The 22848-nt window shown below is 43.9% G+C and overlaps 2 protein-coding genes across 4 annotated transcripts in view; one reads left to right on the forward strand and one right to left on the reverse strand.

Annotated features, from left to right (window-relative positions):
- The window catches only part of LOC123508798 (endoplasmic reticulum membrane sensor NFE2L1-like), a 289801-nt gene that overhangs the window by 89800 nt on the left and 177153 nt on the right, over positions 1–22848 (forward strand).
- LOC123508800 overlaps positions 18480–22848 on the reverse strand; it is a 40536-nt gene continuing 36167 nt past the window's right edge. Inside the window, exons 2-3 of one of the 3 annotated variants that reach the window (XR_006676008.1) lie at positions 20729–20929; positions 18480–18815 (exon numbers count right to left, since the gene is read on the reverse strand). Coding sequence is in view for 1 of the 3 variants with exons in the window: in XM_045262715.1 (XP_045118650.1) it covers positions 20914–20929 (16 nt within the window). In the remaining 2 variants the exon portion in view is untranslated. Of the gene's footprint in view, positions 18816–20399; positions 20589–20669; positions 20930–22848 lie in introns of those variants that run through there. The other 2 variants (XR_006676009.1, XM_045262715.1) reach the window with 2 other exon arrangements.

Below are 22848 nucleotides of genomic sequence, written 5' to 3' on the forward strand. Positions count from 1 at the left end.
AGAGGGAGGAAGAGATGGAGATAGGAGAGGGAGAGCCAGGGAGGGGAAGAGGGAGATGGAGGGAGATCGGGAGGTAGAGAGGAAGGGAGAGGGAGAGGGATGGGTATGGAGAGAGGGATGTAGAGAGAGAGGGCGAAGGAGAGGGAGGGAAAGGGGGACATAGAGAGGGAGGGAGAGGGCGAGGATGGGGATGGAAAGGGGGACGTAAAGAGAGAGGGCCAGAGAGAGAGAGAGAGAGAGAGAGAGAGAGAGAGAGAGAGAGAGAGAAAGGGGGACGCAAAGAGGGAGGGCGATGAAAGGAATGGGGGGTGGGGGAAGAGAATGGTGAAAAAAGAAGAGGGAGAAGCGGGTTTTTCCCTTCCTCCTGGTGCACGTGTCTTTTTCTGTCTCTCTTTTTCTTTTTCTTTCTTTTCCCTTCTTTCTCTGGGTGTGTCTCTTTTCTACTTCGACGGCCCATGAATCTACGGAGGTAATGTACGTATGGGTGTGGTGTGGTGGCAGACGTGGTGTGTTGAGTCTATAAATACACTGCATGTAGCCAGAGGATGTATAGTTTGTGGCGAAGAGACGTGCAGTACAGTTAACATAGAGTGTGTATTGAATATGTGACGTGTGTGTGGTTAAGAGACATTGCTTTCATCTATTATGTCTTTGTATCTATTGTACCATTCGTCCTTTCACTGCTACTACTACTACCACCACCACCATAACCATCATTAACTACAAGCAGATATAATACCATCAATACAGAAAGCGACCTGTAAATCTTAACCTCTTCAGTACTATGACGCGTTTTCATATTCATTCTGCTTACTGTATGGTGATTTTAAACAGGTTCAAAAACTTATGTGGGGATTAAAATAGTGAAGATTGGCCATTAATCATCTGACTTCCATAGAGTTTTCCTAATGTAAGTAAAATCATCTAATCATACAAAATCCATGGTTAAAATGTGTTCCAGTACTTAAGGGGTTTAGGTTACGTTATGTTAGGTTAGGTTAGCTTCTGTTATTGAAGAGTACGACTAGATATAACAACACAGAAGATACGTTGCAGCTGACTTGCGAGTGACTGATTTAACTCTCGGAAGAAGCTTGCTGGTGCCTTCTGGTCGTGGTCCTTGCAGGGTTGTGTCGGGAGTTTGAGAGCGTTGAGGTCGCATTGCGGCGTTTGTGGTGTGAATGTTGCGGTGGTGACAGTGTCCGACCAGAGAACGTAATGGTGGTGATGATGGGAATCAGAGAAAATTAAAGGAGTTGAAGAGAGGAGGACGAAGATAAGGATGAAAGAATAGAAGGAGGGAAAGGAAGAGCAGTGGGAGGAAGAGGAGGAGCAAAGGGGGAATGGAGGAAGGAGGAAAAACTTGAGAATAACATGAAGACTTAGAGAAAAGGAGGAAGAGAAGGAAGAGGAGAAGAAAGAAGGAAAGAGTGAGGAGAAGAAAGAAGAGGAAGACCTTAGGACGAGAGGAAGGGAAGAAAAGAGGAGAGAGTGAGGAGAAGGAAGAGGAGGAAGGCTTGAGGACGAGGGCTCTACGTACTACTAATTGGGGATAATCCTAAAGCATTACAAAGAACGCGTCACACAGCAGCACAATCCCCAGTAATTGAGGATAAGCGGCACGTCAACCACCACCACCACCACCACCACCACCACCAACACCAACACCACCACCACCACCGCCACCACCACCACCACCACCACCACCACCACCACCACCACAGTTATATTACTCTCTTCTCAGATCGACTATTTTTTCCCTGCCTCCGTCTTTCCCTCACTTCAAACTGACTGACACTCGAACAGGGCTCTCACTTTGCCTCTTTCTGCCTCCTCCCCCACTTCTCTCTCTCTCTCTCTCTCTCTCTCTCTCTCTCTCTCTCTCTCTCTCTCTCTCTCTCTCTCTCTCTCTCTCTCTCTCTCTCTCTCTCTCTCTCTCTCTCTCTCTCTCTCTCTCTCTCTCTCTCTCTCATGACAAACAAGATTTACCTGACAGCCGCTCGTCGCATCCTTCCTCTCGTTATCTTCCTTGTAAAGCTCACAGATTCATTTCATGTTTTCTACATTAACGAACAGAAAAGTGCGTTAGTTTCTTTTGCAGTCTTTCTCATCTGTATATCTTTTTCTATTGGATCAGCTCTCTCTCTCTCTCTCTCTCTCTCTCTCTCTCTCTCTCTCTCTCTCTCTCTCTCTCTCTCTCTCTCTCTCTCTCTCTCCTGAAACGCTTTTCTCTCCCACCATCATTGCTTTCCAAAGGCTCAAGTTGAAGATATTATGTTTTTTATGGTGCTGGTGAGAAATTGGCAAGATTTTTTAGTTTATTAAAAGGAGAAAGTGTTGAAAACCCGACTAGTTGTCTCTATGGCCTTGGAAAATTGTCGCAGTGAGAAGGGGAAGGCGTTTCTGAGTACGGGCGTCTCTCTCTCTCTCTCTCTCTCTCTCTCTCTCTCTCTCTCTCTCTCTCTCTCTCTCTCTCTCTCTCTCTCTCTCTCTCTCTCTCTCCGGAGGCAACATCCATGAAAAGGCGAAACAAAAGAATTTAATCTAAGCAAAAAAGACAAGAAATAAACGAAGCCAGCTCCACCCTAACACATACACGATACTTGTACCTTTCACTTGCATTTAAGATTTCCACTGTGTATGTATTTATTCTTAAGGTTCTTTAAATATCACCATTATATATATGCTCCGCGAGACCATTGTAAAAAGTCTTAAGTGTGTTGCTAAGGTTATGCAGCGAGTAATTTCAGTGACTTTACGGTGAATGTTAGTTATGAAATGTTCCGTCACTTTTGCTCTTTGCCTGCAGTTCAATAAGACACACAGAAGCCAGAAGTGACTTCCATACAGGCGTGGTACTCTTTCAGTACTCTTTTCTTAAATTGGAGTGTATTTTGGTCTGCTCTCTCTAGTGTCTTGGGTATTTATTGGGCCTTTACTTCATCCCTTTTGTTGCCCTTAGCCGGATTCCCTCACATACAATAGGTCGCTAGCATTACGCCTCTGTGTTGCACGCCCAGAGTACATTGTTAGGCTCCACGTCACTTTCACTCATTGTTTCCCAAGGAGCCACTCACACAAGCAAAAAAGAATATCACATAGTTAATCTTCAACCTATCATGCTTAACTTCTCACTCGGTAAACCTATCCATTAGCGAGAGAGAGAGAGAGAGAGAGAGAGAGAGAGAGAGAGAGAGAGAGAGAGAGAGAGAGAGAGAGAGAGAGAGCAATACTCCTGCCTTCATTCATTGCACAAGAAGTGAAAGAAAATACACATGTGTAGATTACCTGTCAGAGAATGATAGCAAAAAAAAGAACACGACTCAGTCCACGCAGATTACAAACTCTCTCTCTCTCTCTCTCTCTCTCTCTCTCTCTCTCTCTCTCTCTCTCTCTCTCTCTCTCTCTCTCTTTCACCATTTGATACATTTTTTCCCTGGCTCAGTTATCGTTTCCATTGGTGTTTTCTTGGGAACTCTCCGTCTCTGAACAGTGAGGAGTGAAGGATGGAATGAGAGAAAACCATTAAAAGTTTTGTGGTTGAGAGTCAAGAGTGGAGAGGCTGGCGGGGCGGGGCAGCTTTACAGGTTCAGCAAGTGATGGAAATAGCAGGCTGAACAAGGCACCGTACCCATTAGGCCTCGCCACCTGCCCATAAAGCAGAAACTTGTATTTACTCAGACACGATTTTGGCCAAGCGTGGAAGTGTGGCAACACACTGTGCCGCCGAGGGGTGGTGGCTGTTGCTGGGAGTCGATAACCTGTTATTTAATACCGAGGCAGTATCGCGATTTGTGTCTCCATCAAGAGGCGCGCACTACAGCCAAGCCCCAGCCTGAGGTTTATTGACGCCAGCCTCTGCTACAACTCGTCTTGATTAGGGACTATGCTGGTAATCTCGTCTCCTTCAAAGCTCTGATGCGCCTCAGCCTTGAGAACTTGTCGTCATTAACTGTACATTGATGAAGGCAAACATTCTCCGCCAAAAAATGTAGAAGCCTCAGTCTGTATGCGTATAATTGTTTGATAACGTTTGCACAAATCAAGAATTCAATTATAATTCTACTTTTCTGTGCCATAAAGAAGACAGCCACACAAGAATTTCTCCTTTTGTTTAATCAGGTTCTGAGAGAGAGAGAGAGAGAGAGAGAGAGAGAGAGAGAGAGAGAGAGAGAGAGAGAGAGAGAGAGAGAGAGGGGGGGGGAGGTGGGTGAGTACGCGTGCCTTCCTCATCGACTAGGGCAGACTCTTACTGTTTTACTATTTTTTTACGCAGAGTGGGCTAATCAGTGTGCAGGAACACGGGAGAAGCTGCAAAACAAGTACTTACATGTGGTAGATTTCGATCATGCGAGGATTCTTTATGGTAAGAAGAAGAAGAAAAAAAAACACGATCGACTGTGCACGAGAACATATTAATTCCACAGTTTTTAACAGTATATATTTTCTTATGTTTTATATGAAGGGGATTTTCAGCGTTAGTGAGGCCATGGATCCATGTGTAAAGAAGAGAGTGTTAATGTGTATGCCTGAGAGGTTGAAGCGAGGCGCTGATCAGGGAGTGGGCGCTAATGGGTGCACCTGAGAGCTTGTACCTTCCCGGGGCGCGGCGCAGAGTGCAGTGTGGCAGCGTGCGGTGTTATTACAGGCCTGAGTTACGCCTGCAAACAGCTATTATTAACGCCGCGGCTTTGACACCTTGCCCCGGTACCTCGCGCGTTTCCCAGGACGTAGCTTTGGCGAGGATTCATACCCTCCTGCCCACCCCACCGTTACTTCCCAGCGGGTTGCCTCACCTCCCCTGCTGCTCCCGCCTGCCTTCCCTACCTCACCTCACTTCTCCCGCTAATTGACGGTCACTTTCACCGATTACTGTAATTATCGACGTGTTTTTTAGGCGAAGTGTGACGCCCACCTGGTGCTTATGAGCCTTCCTTTACCTGTACTCCTACCATTGCCTGGCCTCACCTGCTTGCCTCTCTGTACCTTTCCCTTGTGCCGGGTCTCCATACGTTACACCTCCTCCTTATTTGTCCGCGGTCCTAAAGGGATAATGACGAAACGGCGGAGTGCGGGAGCATCCTGATGATAGTAATCCATCAGGAAATTAATGAAATCATTGAGGCGAGAGGGACTTTGCATGAAGTTAAGTGCGTGTTAAAGAGCTGGTTCGGTCTCGTTAGGCGGGTAAAGAGTTCAGCTACCTTTGTGAGCGTAATAAGACTCTCAAGCGACGACGGGTTGCCTTCCATTAGTTCTGCGTGGCTGATGCTCGTGAGTCGATCCCTCTCTCCGCCCTGTGCCTCTCTCTCTCAGTCCATCACGCTCGTAGGTCATCGCGGTGGAAGCTTTCATGCCTGCGTTCCTGCGTTTTGACCTGCTGTAGCCCCTCCCTCCTTTTTATCATTGCGGCGGGAGCTCTCTTGCTTGCTTCTTGTGTTCTGGCTTTCTTGCAGCTCCTCGTATCTTCCAGATCTCACGGTTGGATCTCTCATGCTTGCATTCTTTTATTGATGGGGTGTGAGTTCTCAACTGAAGAAAGGCATATGAAGAAATAACACAGGAAAATGTCTCATTTTCTAGATAAGATTAGATTACACATGTTTGGATTCTTAAAAGGCAAAATAGCATTATTTATTCAGAAATAAGTGATTTTTTTTTTTTTTGCATAAAGATTGCGTGTAGAAGAGAGGTTTGATTCATGATGTGTGTCTCTCCTGTGAGCTTCCCGGTGGGTGGCGTTCGCGGGTCCTCTCTCCTGCACCTCCTCCCTTACTCCTGACGCTCCAAAGAAGGTCGCAGGTTTACGAGAAAGGACACTGTACTTTTCTGTCACCTCGCCTCCTTGATTTAAGACGTTACAACCACTTGGTCCCTGGCTGTTGGTCTTTATCTTCCTCTTCCTCCTCCTCCTCTCTCAAGTCATGTTTTATTCAATCTTTCTTCCTCTTCTTCAGTCTGCCTCATTTTTCGTCTTCATTCAGACAGAAAATCTTTGCATTCTCACCATGACTGTTTTCAATGGCCATAGAGATGATTAGCCCGGTTCTTAAGAGTATTTTCCTTTTCAATAATGTGATAGGTTATTAGTCTGTCACTGGAACCATAAAAGACTACTAAAAACCCGTGTACTTTCAACAGACAGAAACCTTTTTGCATTCTCACCACGACTGTTTTCAAAGGCCACAGAGATAAGCCTTGTTCTTATGAGTATTTCTCCTTTTAATAATGTGAAACGTTGTCAGTCTGTCACTGGAACCATAAAGACTACTAAAAAACTCGTGTACCTTCATTTATAACCTCTTCAAAGTAGTTATGAGAGAGCAAAGCATTTCTGAACACTGGTCTCTGCTGACCCGTAAGACTCTTCCCTTCTTGTCGATGGAGAATTTATCGTAGTGCAAAACAGCGTACACAGGAAAGCCACCATGCGGGAACACTCCATTATTCCTCCCACTTACAGTCCTTCTCTTAAGGTAAAAATCCAGCAGCAGTAAATAACATTAGTTCCCTCAACGCTATTATAGTCTTTATCGCCCGACAAACGACCCTCGTAAACGTCAACTCAGATGCTAAATTACACCCTCGAAAACCTTTCAATCTACGACCACAGCCAGAGAGGATCGTGCGGCTGCGAGTACCGGCACCGTGCTTCGCCTTAACCCCTTCAGTACCAGGACGCGTTTTCATATTCATTCTGCTTACTATTCGGCGATTTATTACAGCTTCAAAAACTTATGTGGGGATTAAAATAGTGAAGACTGTGGCCATTTATCTTCTGACCTCCATAGACAGTTCATAATGTAAATAAAATAAAAAGGTAAAAAAAAAGTATCTCAGTAGTGAAGGAGTTAACCCCCCGATTGCTGGCGCTTCTCCCTCAGGTGAGTATACTGCTGTGGTGTAAATGTACGGTATATAGTACAATTGAAAAGATTATATCATTATTTCGTACAGGGAGAGCCACGTGTAGGCCTGGCAGGATTTTGCTGCTTTCCTTATGGTTTTGAGAAAAGATAGTAAGGCGAATGATCGGAGATTACAAACCTTAACCCCTTCAGTACCGGAACGCATTTTTGCCATGATTTTTGTGTATGATTAGACGATTTTATTGACGTTAGGAAGAGTTTATGGAGGTCAGAAGATTAATGGCCAAAGTGTTCACTATTTTAATCGTCCACATGAATTTCTAAAACTGTATAAAATCACCAGATAGTAAGCAGAATGAATATGGAAACGTGTCTTGATACTGAAAGGGAGTTAAAGCTTCATCACTTCACATTTGACCGTTAAATCACATACAATGACTGACATCAGTTTACAAGTGTCACATTGTCAATAGGAATCCACTAACTCGGTACTGTTCCCATGACAATAAGGAAAATAACAAAGGAACGTTAAAAAGAATGAAATTAGATCTATATTCACTCTTGGAAGGTGTGATAGTCAACACGAGTCAGCATCACTTACCGTCAAAATATTCATTACATTAGTCCTCTGCTGCCGCCTCTTCATGTCCCGAAGCTACCTCACACACAGTCAGGCTTCAAGAGTCCTTAATCCCTTCAGTACCATGACGCGTATATGTATTCTGGTTACTATTTGTGGATTTGATTCAGATTCAGAAACTCATGAGGGGGATTGAAATAGTGAAGACTGATCATCAATCTTCTGACCTCTTTAGAACTTTCCTAATGTCAATAAAATGATCTAATCGTGCACAAAATCTCAAGGTAAAAATGTGTCCCAGTACTGAAGGGGTTAAAATAGTGAAGACTGTGGCCATTAATCTTCTGCCCTCCATACACCCTTGGTAATGTCAATAAAATGATCTCATCGTACACAAAATCTCAAGGTAAAAATTTGTCCCAGTACAGTGAAGACTGTTGCCATTAATCTGCCTTCCATAGGCCCTTGCTAATGTCAATAAAATGATCTAATCGAACGCAAAATCTCAAGGTAAAAATGCGTTCCAGTACTGAAGGGGTTAAAATAGTGAAGACTATGGCCATTAATCTTCTCCCCTCCATACACCCTTGCTAATGTCAATAAAACAATCTAATCGTACACAAAATCTCAAGGTAAAAATGTGTCCCAGTACTGAAGGGGTTAACATGAAACCAAAGCAAGTCTCCAAGCGCCGAGGTGACACTAACGGGCTGGAGAAAGAAAGATCCGGTTTTTTTTTTTTTTTTTTTTTTTAACGTTGTTCATCTCACGGTCTGTTCGTTTCCCGTTTTCTTGGCAGTGTATTATGGGTGTCTCTTTTATTTGCGTCTCTTTTTTTGGTCGAGGTGATTTGCGATAACGAATATTGTTCCCCCCGACAGCCATTGTGTGGTTGAGTTATTGTGGTAGTTAAGTTACGTGCCTGCATGAGAGAGAGAGAGAGAGAGAGAGAGAGAGAGAGAGAGAGAGAGAGAGAGAGAGAGAGAGAGTGTGTGTGTGTGTGTGTGTGTGTGTGTGTGTGTGTGTGTGTGTGTGTGTGTGTGTGTGAGTGTGTGAGAGAGAGAGAGAGAGAGAGAGAGAGAGAGAGAGAGAGAGAGAGTACTGTCCAGTCCGCTATGTTTTATTTTTTTTAGCTTTCTTTTCAAGAGGTCTTCTTTATTCTCTCTCTCTCTCTCTCTCTCTCTCTCTCTCTCTCTCTCTCTCTCTCTCTCTCTCTCTCTCTCTCTCTCTCTCTCTCTCTCTCTCGCATAATTCATCTTACTTAAAATATCTTATTGTTGCGATGAAATTCTCTTCCCTTTTTTTTTTTTTTACTCCACGAACTCTTCCTCCTCCTCCTCCTCCTCCTCCTCCTCCTCCTCCTCCTCCTCCTCCTCCTCCTCCTCCTCCTCCTCCTCCTCCTCCTCCTCCTCCCCGCCACAACGTACTTCTCTCTCAATAAACTGATGCTGTTCAATGATTTAGTGTTTCTTGACCACGCAACCAGTTTTTGCTTCTATCGTCTTGTCACGGACATCCCCTGTGTTATTGTGTGTGTGTGTGTGTGTGTGTGTGTGTGTGTGTGTGTGTGTGTGTGTGTGTGTGTGTGTGTGTGTGTGTGTGTGTGTGTGTGTGTGTGTGTGTGTGTGTGTGTGTGTGTGTGTGTGTGTGTGTGTGAGAGAGAGAGAGAGAGAGAGAGAGAGAGAGAGAGAGAGAGAGAGAGAGAGAGAGAGAGATCATGTATTTTCTTTTCTTCACAGTGTTTTGTTTTTCTATTATTTTTTGCGAGCGTTCTTCGTGCAAAGGTTCAAGAATTAAGTCTCTCCTACAATAATTTTTTTTTCTTATTTTCTCTTATCCGATTTCTTAATTAAGTAGTTATTTGACTTTGCCTTTTCTCTCTCTCTCTCTCTCTCTCTCTCTCTCTCTCTCTCTCTCTCTCTCTCTCTCTCTCTCTCTCTCTCTCTCTCTCTCTCTCTCTCTCTCTCTTGTAACGCATTGCAGTCACCTCCTAAGTATGCATGCTTTATTAACCTTTTCTAACGTGATGGGAGTTTATTATATTAACCCCTCCTGCACCACCACCACCACCACCACCACCACCACCACCACCACCACCACCACCACCACCACCACCACCACCACCACCACCACCACCTGACTGATGTGTTGCATTAACTCGTATTGATTTGAATATTATCCCGCACATTCGCAGCTCTTTTCCGTGTCTTGGGCCTTGGGTTGGAGGATGAGGTGAGGTCTCTTGGCTCCTCCCTGTCTGTTGTTATTCAGGGAGTGTTATCTCGTCTCTTCGCCTCACGAATGCTTGTTTATGATATCTGAAATAGCTGGGAAAAATAACTATTTCTATAAATGAACTGAGGTATTCCAGCGCCTTCTATGTTATGCTTCTATGCTTCTATACTTAGACATTTGTCCTTGTCGGTTGGTGAATTCTATCGGCTCTATAAGGAGACTGGCGACTGAGTGGGTCTTTTTTTCTTTATATTATTGTTGCCCTTGTCCAGTCCTCCTCTCTTACATAAAAGAAATACTTGTGTAAGTGAACAGATATCTGCCAACACTCTGTAATGAAGGGATATGCTGGTATCTCCTCATCGCGCCCCACACCGCAGCGCCAGTGGGTGTGCGTAGCATGTCCGTGCCGCCGACAATAAAAACACCGAGCACTTCCAGGAATTCAATGATTGGAAAAAAAGAAAATCGCACTTCCAGGTATTTATTGAGGGAAAGAAAGAAAAAAAGGTACCTTCCCGTTGATTGTACCGTAATGGATTTCCAGAGTGAGGGCGGTGAGGCATCTGGGTTCACATGTCTCTCTACCTCCCAAAACAATATGAGAACCATCCCTCACCTCACCTCACCTCACCTCATCTCACTTTACATCACCTCACCTCACCTAACCTCACCTCACCTCACCTCACTTCACCTCACCTTACCTTACCTTATTTAGCCTCATCTAACCTCAGCTGGCCTCACCAAATATCACCTCACGCAGCTTCACGTAATATAAGCTAACACAACTCAACAAAACCTGACCCATATCTTGCAAGACACTCAAACTTTCTTTCGTAAACACGCCATGCTTTGAAATTCACTCGTGTGCCCCGTTCACAGGCGACTGAGCAGGAAGAGAAGGAGGAGGAAGAAGAGAAAGAGGAGGAGAAGGAGGAAGAGGAGAAGGGGAAGGAAGAGGAGGAGGAGGAGGAGGAGGAGGAGGAGGAGGAGGAGGAGGAGGAGGAGGAGGTGTACTGATGCGGGGGGAGAGGAGAGGTGATTGTTGTGGAGTCTTGGAGGGAGTGAGAGAGGGTGGCGCCGAGGATCCTGGGGGTGTGTGGTGTGTCTGGGTGTAGGTGAGGGGTGTGGAGGAGTGGAGGCGGGTGTAGTGGAGTGTGGAAGAATGGGTGTGGTAGGATGTTGACGAGAACGTGAAGTGCAGGGTAAGTGTGAGGAGGAGGAGGAGGAGGAGGAGGAGGAGGGTTGGTTGGATGGTGGGGGGTTGCGTGAGTGTGTTGGGGCGTGCAGGCTAAGATAAGGGGACGAGGGGAGACATCTTGCAGCATCTCAGTTATCGGGAGTGTGATGGTAATGATCTGTAATAATGGCGATGAGGTGCGAGATAATACAGTAACATGTACGTCATCGACAATAAGGCCAGGCACATAGCACTCATATGTACGTGCCTGTATTTCCTGTCCGTAGGTGAATCAAACCACACTCTGCCCTGCTCCGCCATGCTCTGTCTCGTGTATTACATTTCTGGCCGGTAACTTTTCATGCAGACGAAACTACATCAATATATTTTCAACGGTTATGGAGACTTTCACATAAAAGGGATGGAATATCACACTATCGTGAATGTAAACTTGTCAGTAAACCCACAGTTATAGACTGTAAGTATTTATTCTGGACGTTTCGAAGGCCATTGCCTTCGAAACGTCCAGAATAAATACTTCAAGTTTATGACTGTGGGTTTACTGACAACTTTCACATAATACTAATTTTGTTCTTAACCCTTTCAATACCGAGGCACATTTTTACCTTCAGATTTGTGTACGATTAGACCGTTTTATTGACATTAAGGAGGGTCTATGAAGGTCAGAAGATCAATGGCCACAGTCTTCACCCTTTTTTTTTTTTTTATCCCCCACGAGTTTCTAAAGCTGTATAAAATCACCAAATAGTAAGCAGAATGAATATGGAAACGCGTCATGGTACTGAAGGGGGTTAATTCGACTGCATTTCCATGACCAAACAAGGCAAGAGACAGACAAACAGCAATACAGTACAGTAATGTAAATTTTCAGAACAATCATCCTCAGACAAGTGGATTCTTAAAAATTTACTTCAAAATGCAAGCAATTCGGCGTTTCTTTCCTGCTCCCACGCATATTGGGATGCACGAGTGTTAGGGATGGGTGGGTACGCCCTTCGCACACTGCATTCCCTTTAGAGTCCAGGTGTTACAGTTACCAGGGTGCCAAATAGAATGCTAGACACTCAGACACCGAGCGAGTGGGGAATGCGAAGTGTGGCAGGGATACCGCTGTTAATTCGCCGCGCTGCATTATTTGAATACCAACACATTAATGTCACCAGCGAACACCAGCGACACTAGCCAAAGAGAAAAAAAAAAACAAGGAAAAAGACAGACTATTAAGAGGAGAAATCAGAATGAAGGAGTCGAAGGGAAGAAGGAAAGAAAGTTTAAGAAGAGACAGACGCCCTTATTCAGAAATGCCTTCCCCTCTCACTACGACGATTTTCCATGGCTACAGACACAACTGGCTGGGTTTTCAAGACAGTTTCTCCTTTTGATGAACTAAAAATCTTGCCAATCTATCACCAGAATAATAAAAACACTTAGAAACACGAGTATCTTCATCTGGAGCATTTGGAAAGCAGTGATGTTGAGAGAGCTAAGCGTAACAGAATACCGGACATGAGGAAGGAAGAATAGGGGGAAAGGAAGGAAAATCTTAATCATGGAGTCTTCCCACACTTGTGCACACACTGGCTGGGCTACAAAGATCAGGAGCTGTGCAAGGTGATGTGTAGGGTCGGGGGAGGGAGAAGGGGCGGGTATGTAAGGAGAAAAGACGACGGTAGGAGTAAACACAGACAAGCAGGAGGCCCGGTAGAGTAAAGAAAGGTGGAGGAACAGAGGAATGGGAAAGCGAGGAAAGGGGGACCGTTGAGTAGGGAAAAGGGAAGAATAGGGTTAGTGGAGAACGGAAAAGCAAACCATTAGTATAAATAAAAGGGAAGGAAAGAAGACAAAAAAAAGAATAGAGCAAATGTACGGAGCAAAGAATGGGGAAGTGAAGAAAAGGGAGTGCCAGTAGAGACAAGAAAGGAAAGAGATAGAAAGGAAAGAGAGAGAGAGAGAGAGAGAGAGAGAGAGAGAGAGAGAGAGAGAGAGAGAGAGATTAAAGTAAGATAAGAAAGATATAAAGAATGAAGAAAAGGAGCCAGTTAAGTGAAGAAAAGGCAGGAACAGGAAGAAAAGCGAACAATAATGATGAGTAAAGGAGACAATCCAGGCGAGTGGAGAAAGAAGAAAAAGGGAGAGAAACGTGGAATACAATCGTCAAGCAGGAGAAAGAAGAGAAGAAAGAGAGAGAGAGAGAGAGAGAGAGAGAGAGAGAGAGAGAGAGAGAGAGAGAGAGAGAGAGAGAGAGAGAGAGAGAGAAATAAGCATGAGTACAGCTCCATACAAGCGATTCGAGGCAGATGACAATAATCAGCAGCATGATCTACCATGAAACGATAATTACACGACGTGAATCACCCGGGTGAATTATGTGGCGTAATCAGCTATTGGGAACACTAATGGCGGGACCAACAACTCCCCACTTCCGTGACCGCCAGGAAGACCTCCGCTGAATTCACCGTCACTGCGTATACTTGTGCTACACCTTTCGCCTTAAGTCAGGAGTCAGGAGTCAGGGGTTGACTTCTTGCACAGGTCTCCTCCAGTAGGTAGATAGATAGATAGATTTATTGACTACAGAAATACAGAATATTACACTATGACAAGAATAATTTAGGTTATGGTCCATATTAAACCAAAGGAAAGGGGATCATGATAGTAATTAACTCAAATAAACCAATCTAATAAAGTCATAAAAGAGTATTGTCTTACTAAAAGGTATATATGTTTCACCTCTTCTGTACTGGGTCGCATTTTTTACCTTGAGATTTGTGTACGACTACACCATTTTATTGACATTAAGAAGGGTCTATGGAAGTCAGAAGATTAATGGCCGCAGTCTTCACTATTCTAATCCCTTGCATAAGTTTCTGTAGCTGTATAAAATCACCAAATAGTAAGCAAAATGACTATGGAAACGCGTCACGGTACTGAAGTGTTTAATGTAAAAGTGCTAAGGTTCATTATAAGACTACATCAATTACTGTAGAAATTTGAAACTAGGAAAATTATGTAAACTAACATTGGAAATTTAATAAACAATGATCATTCCTACCTTCTATATACATCAACATCATACCTGGCCAGTTTGTGAGAACGCACCTTTGGCCAGCGATAGAAAGCAAATAGTAGGAAAAGCTCGAACGTGAATTATTCCAGCGATGAGAGAGAGCCAGATAGATGGCGCTGACTGAAGGAAGGATGCAAAGAGTGGGAACAGATAAAAGACACGGATATGGAAGAGGTCAAATTTACCTTGTGATTTTTTTTTCTTTTTATGTAAGAGGGGAAACTGACCAAGAGCAACAAAAATATATGTAAAAAAAGTCCCACTTAAATACTAGTCCCTTGCAGGTCAAAAGCTCAACTGAAATAAAGGGACAAATGTCTTGAAACCTCCCTTTTGAAAGAAGTTAAGTCGTAGGAAGATGGAAATATAGAAGCAGGATGCAGGAGGGAAGGAATTAGAGAAAGGCAGAGGTAGACTTTGATAAATGAGACAGGATGAATGAGGTGATGAGAGAAACGGAGAGGAAAAATCTAAATATTAGTGATGTTGGGATACAAGTGAAAATAAAATTTAAGATCTTTTTGTCTTTAATAGTTTTTTTATTTATTCATCATTGTTTTGCTGTTTTTTCTTCCTTAATGAGAGGACGAGAACACGATCTGGTCAGGAAGAAAACAGATTCAGTTCTTTTTCCTTGTCTTTTTTTTCGTTTCTTTTCCTCCTTTTTCGTTTTTATTCATTCATTAGTTTAGCTTCTTTGGATGAATGAGATACTGAGAGAAACGGGAAGGAGAAGCCTAAATATTGGTGATGATGATATACAAGTGAAGATAAAGATCCCTGCTTATCTGCCTCCAGTCTCCAGGCCACACCAACACAGCAGCCTCGTTCTTACCTTTCCTTCCTCCCTCATCACTATTTCCTCCACTGATGCGTTTCCTGGAAGTTCTCACACCTTCATATTCGAGATTACATCCTTTCCCTGCCAGGTTCAAATTGTTCACCTGGTTTAGTTACGGAGGATGATGGAGTAACGCATTGCAGGAGCTTCCATTGTGTTCAGCGTCTACTTTTAGTGTTAATGTGTTATTGAAATGATTGTGTTTTCTTGTGATTGTAAGCAGGTTAACCCCTTCAGTACTGAGCCGCAATTTTACTATGAGATTTGGGTATGATTAGACGGTTTTATTTACATTAGGAAGGGTCTATGAAGGTCAGGAGATTAATGGCCAGAGTCTTTACTATTTTAATCTCTAGATAAATTTCTGAAGCTGTGTAAAGTATAATAGTAAGCAGAATAAGTATGAAAACGTGTCCTGGTACTGAAGGGAGACGATAAATGAGTGAATGCAGGTTGCTCGATCATGACTACAGGTAAGCGTAGTAATATAAATGCCACGCAGACTGTTTTTGCTGGGTGCCTGAAACACACTCACCACGAATAGCACCTTATCAACACTGTATAAGGGGCTCTGTATTTTCGAGATATAAGAATAAGAAAAGAAAAAAAAAAGTCTGATTCAAGATAGTAAGAGGGAAAAAAATACCTACACACACACACACACACACACACACACACACACACACACACACACACACACACACACACACACACACACACACACACACACACACACACACACATTAACATATACGTATATAAACCACTACACATTACACGCTTCACTTCCCGCCTACCGCAACGTAAAAGGCTTGAACGAGCTCGCCTTTTTAAACTAGGAATGCTTGTCTGGTGGGATTGCTGCGGCGACACCTAACATGGGCATTATTCAGATGTACCTGCAGATAAGTATAATTACTATGTATTAGCCTTGCTACAGCCTCTGCTCTTGTGCTGTGGCCAGAGGGAGGAGGGGAGTAGAGGTAAGGAGGGCGGGAAAGGGAGGTGAGGAGGGAGGGAGAGGTAGGGAAGGTGGGAAGGGGAAGTGGAGAGGGAAGTTGGAGAGAAAGAGAGAGGGATGATAGAGAAACGAAGGAAGAGGTGAACGTTGGAGAAAAGAAGAATGATTGAGCAGAGGAAAGAAAGATGAAGAAAAAAGAAGAAAGGACGAGGTAAGAAAGATGAAAGGGGGTAATGGGAGGGATGGAGTGGAGGAAAGAGGGAGACATGTGTGGTGGAGGAAAAAAGGAATGAACATGAAGGGACACGTAGGCTAAGACAGGAAGGATGGAGGAAGGGAGGAGAGAGAGAGAACGGCGGTGGAGGAAAGAGGAAAGGGCTGTGGGTATGTGGTGAAAAGTCGACATGTCATTTGGAAGAAAGATGAAAGGAAGCCGGGGGAAAGACAGGAAAGGTGGAAGAAAGGAGGAAAGAGTGGAGGAAAAAGGAAAAAAGTAGGATAGTGGAGGAAAAAATAAAAAAGGGTTAAAGAAGGGAGTGAGAGTGTGGGTGAAGAAGGCTGAAGGATGAAGGAAAGGAGGAAAGAATGGAGGAAAAAGGGAAGAGGGGAGGTGGAGAAGAAAGGAAGGAAAAGTGTTTATTAGTGTGTCTGTCCTTCACCTTCACCTGTGCACCTTTCCTTGGGCAGCCGCGGGATCAGGATCTTTCTCGTCGCAGTCTCACGCCTGGGGAGGGAAGGAGGGAGGGGAGGGAGGGGAAGGAGGGAGGGGAGGGAATTGAGGGAGGAAGGGAGGGAAGGAGAGGTGGGAGGTGGGGTGAAAGTGCCCTTCTTGCCGCTCTACTGGGGGGAGAAAGTTGACGGCGAGATGGTGGCGAAAAAAAAGTTTTTGCCTCATCAATATCTGATATAAAACACCAGTGGCGCCCCGTAACACCGTCCACCCACCACACCACCACCACCACACCTTCTCCACAGTCTCCACACCATTCACCAGCTCAAACATCTTGCAGCGAGCGAACCGGTGCGCGGCAGTTAACGTGAAAGTATTGATGCTGCATGGGAGGATGAGGGAAAAAAACTACTACAGTCTTCAAACTGCTTTCAAAAATAAGACTTTTTGCGGCTGTGGAGGAAAAACACCGTGGTAAAAAATGAGCAATTGTCTTGAACACAGGGGTCACTCATCACACATGTGGCCAGGAAGAGAAACCGTGTGGGTGCATCAACACAAGGGAGAAAGGGTCGGCTGGTTCACTGAAAGTAATAATGATTTACTCACCTCACCTCACCTCACTTCACTGGAGTCGAGTCGAGGTGATGGATTTTATGGTGGTAGTGTTTTCAATTAAGTGCGTTTCAGCTTGCCGTATTTCACCTTTTCTGACAGTAATAAGAAGGGAAAGCTGTGCCAGTGACTCCTTTCCTCCTCGTCTTCCTTCCCTTCTTTTCCGCTCCACCTCTCCACATCTCTTCCAGTCAGTCCCCTGTCACGGCCTTTTAAAAGTTATGATGACTTCTCTCTTCCTCTCATGCCTATTTACTTTATTCCTATCATTCTATCTGACCATCCCTGTCTTTTCTATTCCCTACGAGTCTCGGAAACCTTACCAGCCCCTGTCAATTATTCTTTCTCTGTTCCACCTCTTACACAACTATCCCTGCCTCCAATAGTAACCTTACCAACCCCTGTCAATGATTCTCTCTCTGTCACAGCTCTAACACAACCATCTCTGCCTCCAATAGTAACCTTACCAACCCCTGTCAATGATTCTCTCTGTCACAGCTCTAACACAACCATCTCTGCCTCCAATAGTAACCTTACCAACCCCTGTCAATGATTCTCTCTGTCACAGCTCTAACACAACCATCCCTACCTCCAATAGTAACCTTACCAAACCCTGTCAATGATTCTCTCTGTCACAGCTCTTACACAACCATCCCTGCCTCCAATAGTAACCTTACCAACCCCTGTCAATGATTCTCTCTCTGTCACAGCTCTTACACAATACCCTGCCTCTCCTTGCACTCATCCTAGCCTTTGTCAGTGATCGTTCCCTTTCCACAGCCCTTTAATAACTCCCGGCATTTCCCAGCAGCCTCCCCTTGTTCTTTCAATGATCTTACTACTACAGCAGCCCTGGATAGACTCCTTGCCTTTCCTACCAATCTTTTCTTGCCCTTATTGCAGCCCTAAGTAGTCTTTCTTTAGCATTATCCAGTCCAATTTCTACACTGCTACTGTTATTAACCCCTTCAGTAACATTACACACGTTTTCATATTCTTTCTGCTTACTATTTGGCGACTTTATACAGCCTCAGATACTTACGTTGGGATTTAACTAGTGAAGACTCTGGCCATTATTCTTTTGACTTCCATAGACCCTTCCTAATGTAAATAAAATCGTCCAATCACACCCAAAACTCGGGGTAAAAAATGCGTTCCAGTACTGAAGTGATTAATATATTAGTGCTTTCCTTCCCTTCACCTTTCTGAACACTCAGATATAAATAGAACTAGAGAATCACCACAAAAAAAAAAAAAAAATACTACACTTCTTGCTGGATGAGTTTTTTGTGGTTATTATTTTTTATTTGTTTTTATTATTTGTGCAGTGTGTTGTGGAGGTGTCAGTGAGTAGGTTAATGAATTAAATGAAGGTCTGTTTTCCTGTGACAGTGCAGATGTGTTGGGCTGTTTAGAAGAAGGAAGGTAAAACAACGTACGCCTTGTTCTTACACTTTTAAAGGGAGTTGGGGAGCTGTGCCCTGATTTATTGAGAAAATGATACAGTTTTTTCTTATGATTTTTGCAAGAGAGAGAGAGAGAGAGAGAGAGAGAGAGAGAGAGAGAGAGAGAGAGAGAGAGAGGTGACATAAGTTATTGTCGGGTAAGTGTGTCAAGGCAATGCTAAAGGTTGGAAAGGCGTTACAGTGAGTCGATGGATTTTTTTCTTTTCTTTTTACGTGCCTGTGTGAGTGTGTATGTCAGTGGCATTGGTGTCATGGCTCCTGTGTAGCCAGCTGGCAGCGAAAATGACACGGAACACTGTCACCCTGCCACCTGTGTGTTGAATAGAAAGGACCATAGTTTAAAACACTTCTGCGCTACTTCAACTCTCGCTAAGTTACACAGGCATTGTAATCATGTTTTTTGACGGTTTTAGTCCCATATTCTGAAACATTTCGCGCCTCACAGCACCTTCACTATTTTCAAAGGGCTCTAGTTGAAGTGACACGGGTTTTTGAGGGTGTTTCTGTAATTCTAGTGACATGTTAACAGGTTTTTGCATTATGAACAGGACAAATATTCTTCAGAACTCAGCTAATCATCCCTGTGGTCTATTTTGGAAGGTGTTTAGTTGAAGTGGCACAGGTTTTTAAAGATGTTTCTGTAATTCTAGTGGCAAGTTAACAAGTTTTCTGCATTATCAACTGGACAGCTACTCTTCGGAACTCGGCCAGTCGTCTCTGTGGTCTTTGAAAATGGTCGCGGTGAGAGAGGGAAGAGTTTCTGAATGTGGCGCTTAAACAAACTCCAAAAAGTGATACAAATTTTCCTCTCTCTCTCTCTCTCTCTCTCTCTCTCTCTCTCTCTCTCTCTCTCTCTCTCTCTCTCTCTCTCTCTCTCTCTCTCTCTCTCTCTCTCTCTCTCTCTCTCTCTCTCTCTCTCTCTCTCTCTCTCTCTCTCTCTCTCTCTGTTGAACCTTCCATTACACAGTCCATGCACCTCCACTTCGTTCTTCCTTTCCTCTCTGACCTGCACTTTCCTCTCCACCACTAACACGATGAACATGAAGGGGAAATGAAAATACAGCCTTGGTTTCAAATATTCACCTCACAATCCCTTTCTTTCTTCCCGTAACACAACTTCCTTTACCATCAAGTTCTGTGTCTTCCCTTGCAAGTTCCCTCGTTAGCACGGTGACTACATTGCCAGTGGTCGTAACTCGCGTCGCCACCACATAATGTCCCCCAGTAATGCCGTGGTGAGATTCGCTGTGTAACGCCCGTGTAAATCAGTCACCAAGGAAGCCAGTCACGGAATTATACCAAAAGCAGGTGTTGTGAATCCCGCGTTACTGCATTATTGGCGGGAAACGTCATGTGATGTATGATATGTGAACTGCTTCTTCCCTGGTTTACAAGAAAGACAGAGAGAGAGAGAGAGAGAGAGAGAGAGAGAGAGAGAGAGAGAGAGAGAGAGAGAGAGAACTACACGAACTTTGTATCAAGAGAGGAACACGAACTTTGTATCAATAGAGGAAGGAAGACAGTTAGACCGAAAGAGAAAGAAAGAGAGAGAGAGAGATAGATAGATAGATAGATAGATAGATAGATAGATAGATAGATAGATAGAGAGAGAGAGAGAGAGAGAGAGAGAGAGAGAGAGAGAGAGAGAGAGAGAGAGAGAGAGAGAGAGAGAGAGAGAGAGAATAAGTTTAGACAGATGCTGACATTATATTGATTGAAGAAAGGGAAGGGAAACAGACCGAGGGATAGGAATACAGATGTTTAGACAGGAACAGACAGACAAACAGAGAAACAGACACACAAACCGACCGACTGATGGAAATAGAGATAGGATCAATGAAACACTCCAGAGAAACAACCAGATATGAAAGAAAGTGGGAAAAAAACACCCACCTGCTTACTTTCATGATCTGCCTTTGGGTTCTGTTTTATATTTCTTTTATTTCTTTCTAAAAATTCAACATCACTTATTGAGCTTGTCGGATATTTTACACACCTTATTATTTTACTCCTGGATACGTTAACTTGTATTATTTCAGCTCCTCTTACTTGAAAAACTAATCTTGTCTTTACAATACAGTACCTGCAGTGAAGATTTAATAGTATAGTGAGTGAACAGGTAAATGGCAGGCGAAGGAAGGAAGTGGGAGGAAGATGGAGAGAATTTTCGTGATGCTTTTACTTGTATTGTTTCAGCCTTGCATGCTTCAGAATTAAACAAACCTGATGGGGGTGCAGTGTAGATGTTATAGTAGACAGGGAGCAGAAAATGGCAGACGAAGAGAGAGAGCGGAGGAGAATGCCGGGGAGAAATCTAGCGATAGGAAGCGGCCATAGTTCTCTGCAGGCCAGTTTTTCTTTTGATTCTCCTCCATTTGTGTCCGTGAGTGAGCGGCGACCACCTCCGATCAAGAGACCATAATGCTGCAATGAAAGAACGTAATTGGAGTTTTTTTCTGAGGCGTTTCGATGTTTATTATGAGAGAAGAATTAAATGGATCGAGTGCCGAGCTGGTGTGGTGAGGCAGCCATTTTGTTGGCACTGCTGCTGGTGAGAGGCCTCCCTCCTGCTCCCCAGCCCCTCAGCCCCTCAGCCCCCGTCCTCTTCACTCAGTGTGCCCCACATCCCCGCCTCCAGCCCTTCGAGCCTCCTCACCACCTGTCTCCTCCCTAACCTACCTCAACTCCGCCCCTTGCAACCTCCCACAATCCTCCTGTTCTGCTACCTCCTCCCTCCTTCTGCTTCAGTTCTATCCTCCTGTACCGTATGGACTCGTACAGTAACTGTAGTGGTAGCAGCAGCAACAACAGCAATATTAGTATTAGTACTGTAGTTGTAGTAATTCATGCAGCACAGGTACTCTAGATGTTATGATAGAACAGTGAGTCTTAGTGTCTGTTCTCCCACTGTACTCCCGTGTTCAAAAATATTAGTTTTCTCCTGCTTCTTCTTCTTCTTCTTCTCCTTCTTCTTCTTCTTCTTCTTCTTCTTCTTCTTCTTCTTCTTCTTCTTCTTCTTCTTCTTCTTCTTCTTCTTCTTCTTCTTCTTCTTCTTCTTCTTCTTCTTCTTCTTCTTCTTCTTCTTCTTCTTCTTCTTCTTCTTCTTCTTCTTCTTCTTCTTCTTCTTCTTCTTCTTCTTCTTCTTCTTCTTCTTCTTCTTCTTCTTCTTCTTCTTCTTCTTCTTCTTCTTCTTCTTCTTCTTCTTCTTCTTCTTCTTCTTCTTCTTCTTCTTCTTCTTCTTCTTCTTCTTCTTCTTCTTCTTCTTCTTCTTCTTCTTCTTCTTCTTCTTCTTCTTCTTCTTCTTCTTCTTCTTCTTCTTCTTCTTCTTCTTCTTCATCATCATCATCATCATCATCATCATCATCATCATCATCATCATCATCATCATCATCATCATCTCCTCCTCCTCCTCCTCCTCCTCCTCCTCCTCCTCCTCCTCCTCCTCCTATGTGTCGTTCTCACCCTGTCTGCTCTTCCTCCTCCATCACTTAAGAAGGAAGCTCCCACACTTACGCTTCCATTTTTATCTCTTCAAACGACAACTATTCCTGTGCTTTTCCTCTGCTATTCTTTTACATTTTTTGACAACTTTCACACGCACAGGTGAAGCAAGCTGCTTGTGCTGCTGCTGCTGCTGCTTCTGTTGCTGCTGTTGCTGCTGTCATCGTCACCTGTCACACGGCACATGCACCCTTACGCTGGAAACAGTGAACCGTCACGCCGCCTGCACTTCCTACACTGCATGCCATACACATCACGCGTGTCCTCATCACTCATACTCACATCTTAATGCTCCGACAGGTGTAATTTCCTAAGTCAGAAAGATTTCTTCGTAAAGCGACATTCATCTTAACACAGGATCATCCCTCAGTGCTCCGACACAGATTTTAGAATGAGAAAGATTTTTTTTATACGGTTAATTTTCGTAATGTTATCAGATATGAGAGGAGGCTGGCTCTTATCTTAATGTTTCGTCACTTGTATCTCGTAAATCAGAGAGAATTCTTTGCTAAATCGCCACTTGTCTCCTCCACATGATAAGATGTAACAAAGGAGTAAGTGTAAAAGGAAGTTTGTTATGGCGTCTTTCATCTCTTCTCCGTGGTGGTTTGTCTCGCGTCACTCCGCTGATGTCTTCACTCCTTGTAATACATCCACGTCAATGTATTTTCCCTTATATCTTCTTCGACTGGTAAAAGCTCTTATTCTTAATTCCTTCAATACTGAGACACCTTTTTTCCCTTGCAATTTGTGTACGATTAGACCATTTTATTGACATTAGGAAGGGTCTATATGGAGGTCAGAAGATTAATGGCCAGTCTTCACTATTTTAATCCCCCACA

The sequence above is a fragment of the Portunus trituberculatus genome, chromosome 25, assembly GCF_017591435.1.
Source record: "Portunus trituberculatus isolate SZX2019 chromosome 25, ASM1759143v1, whole genome shotgun sequence".
In the NCBI taxonomy this organism is placed as follows: domain Eukaryota; kingdom Metazoa; phylum Arthropoda; class Malacostraca; order Decapoda; family Portunidae; genus Portunus; species Portunus trituberculatus.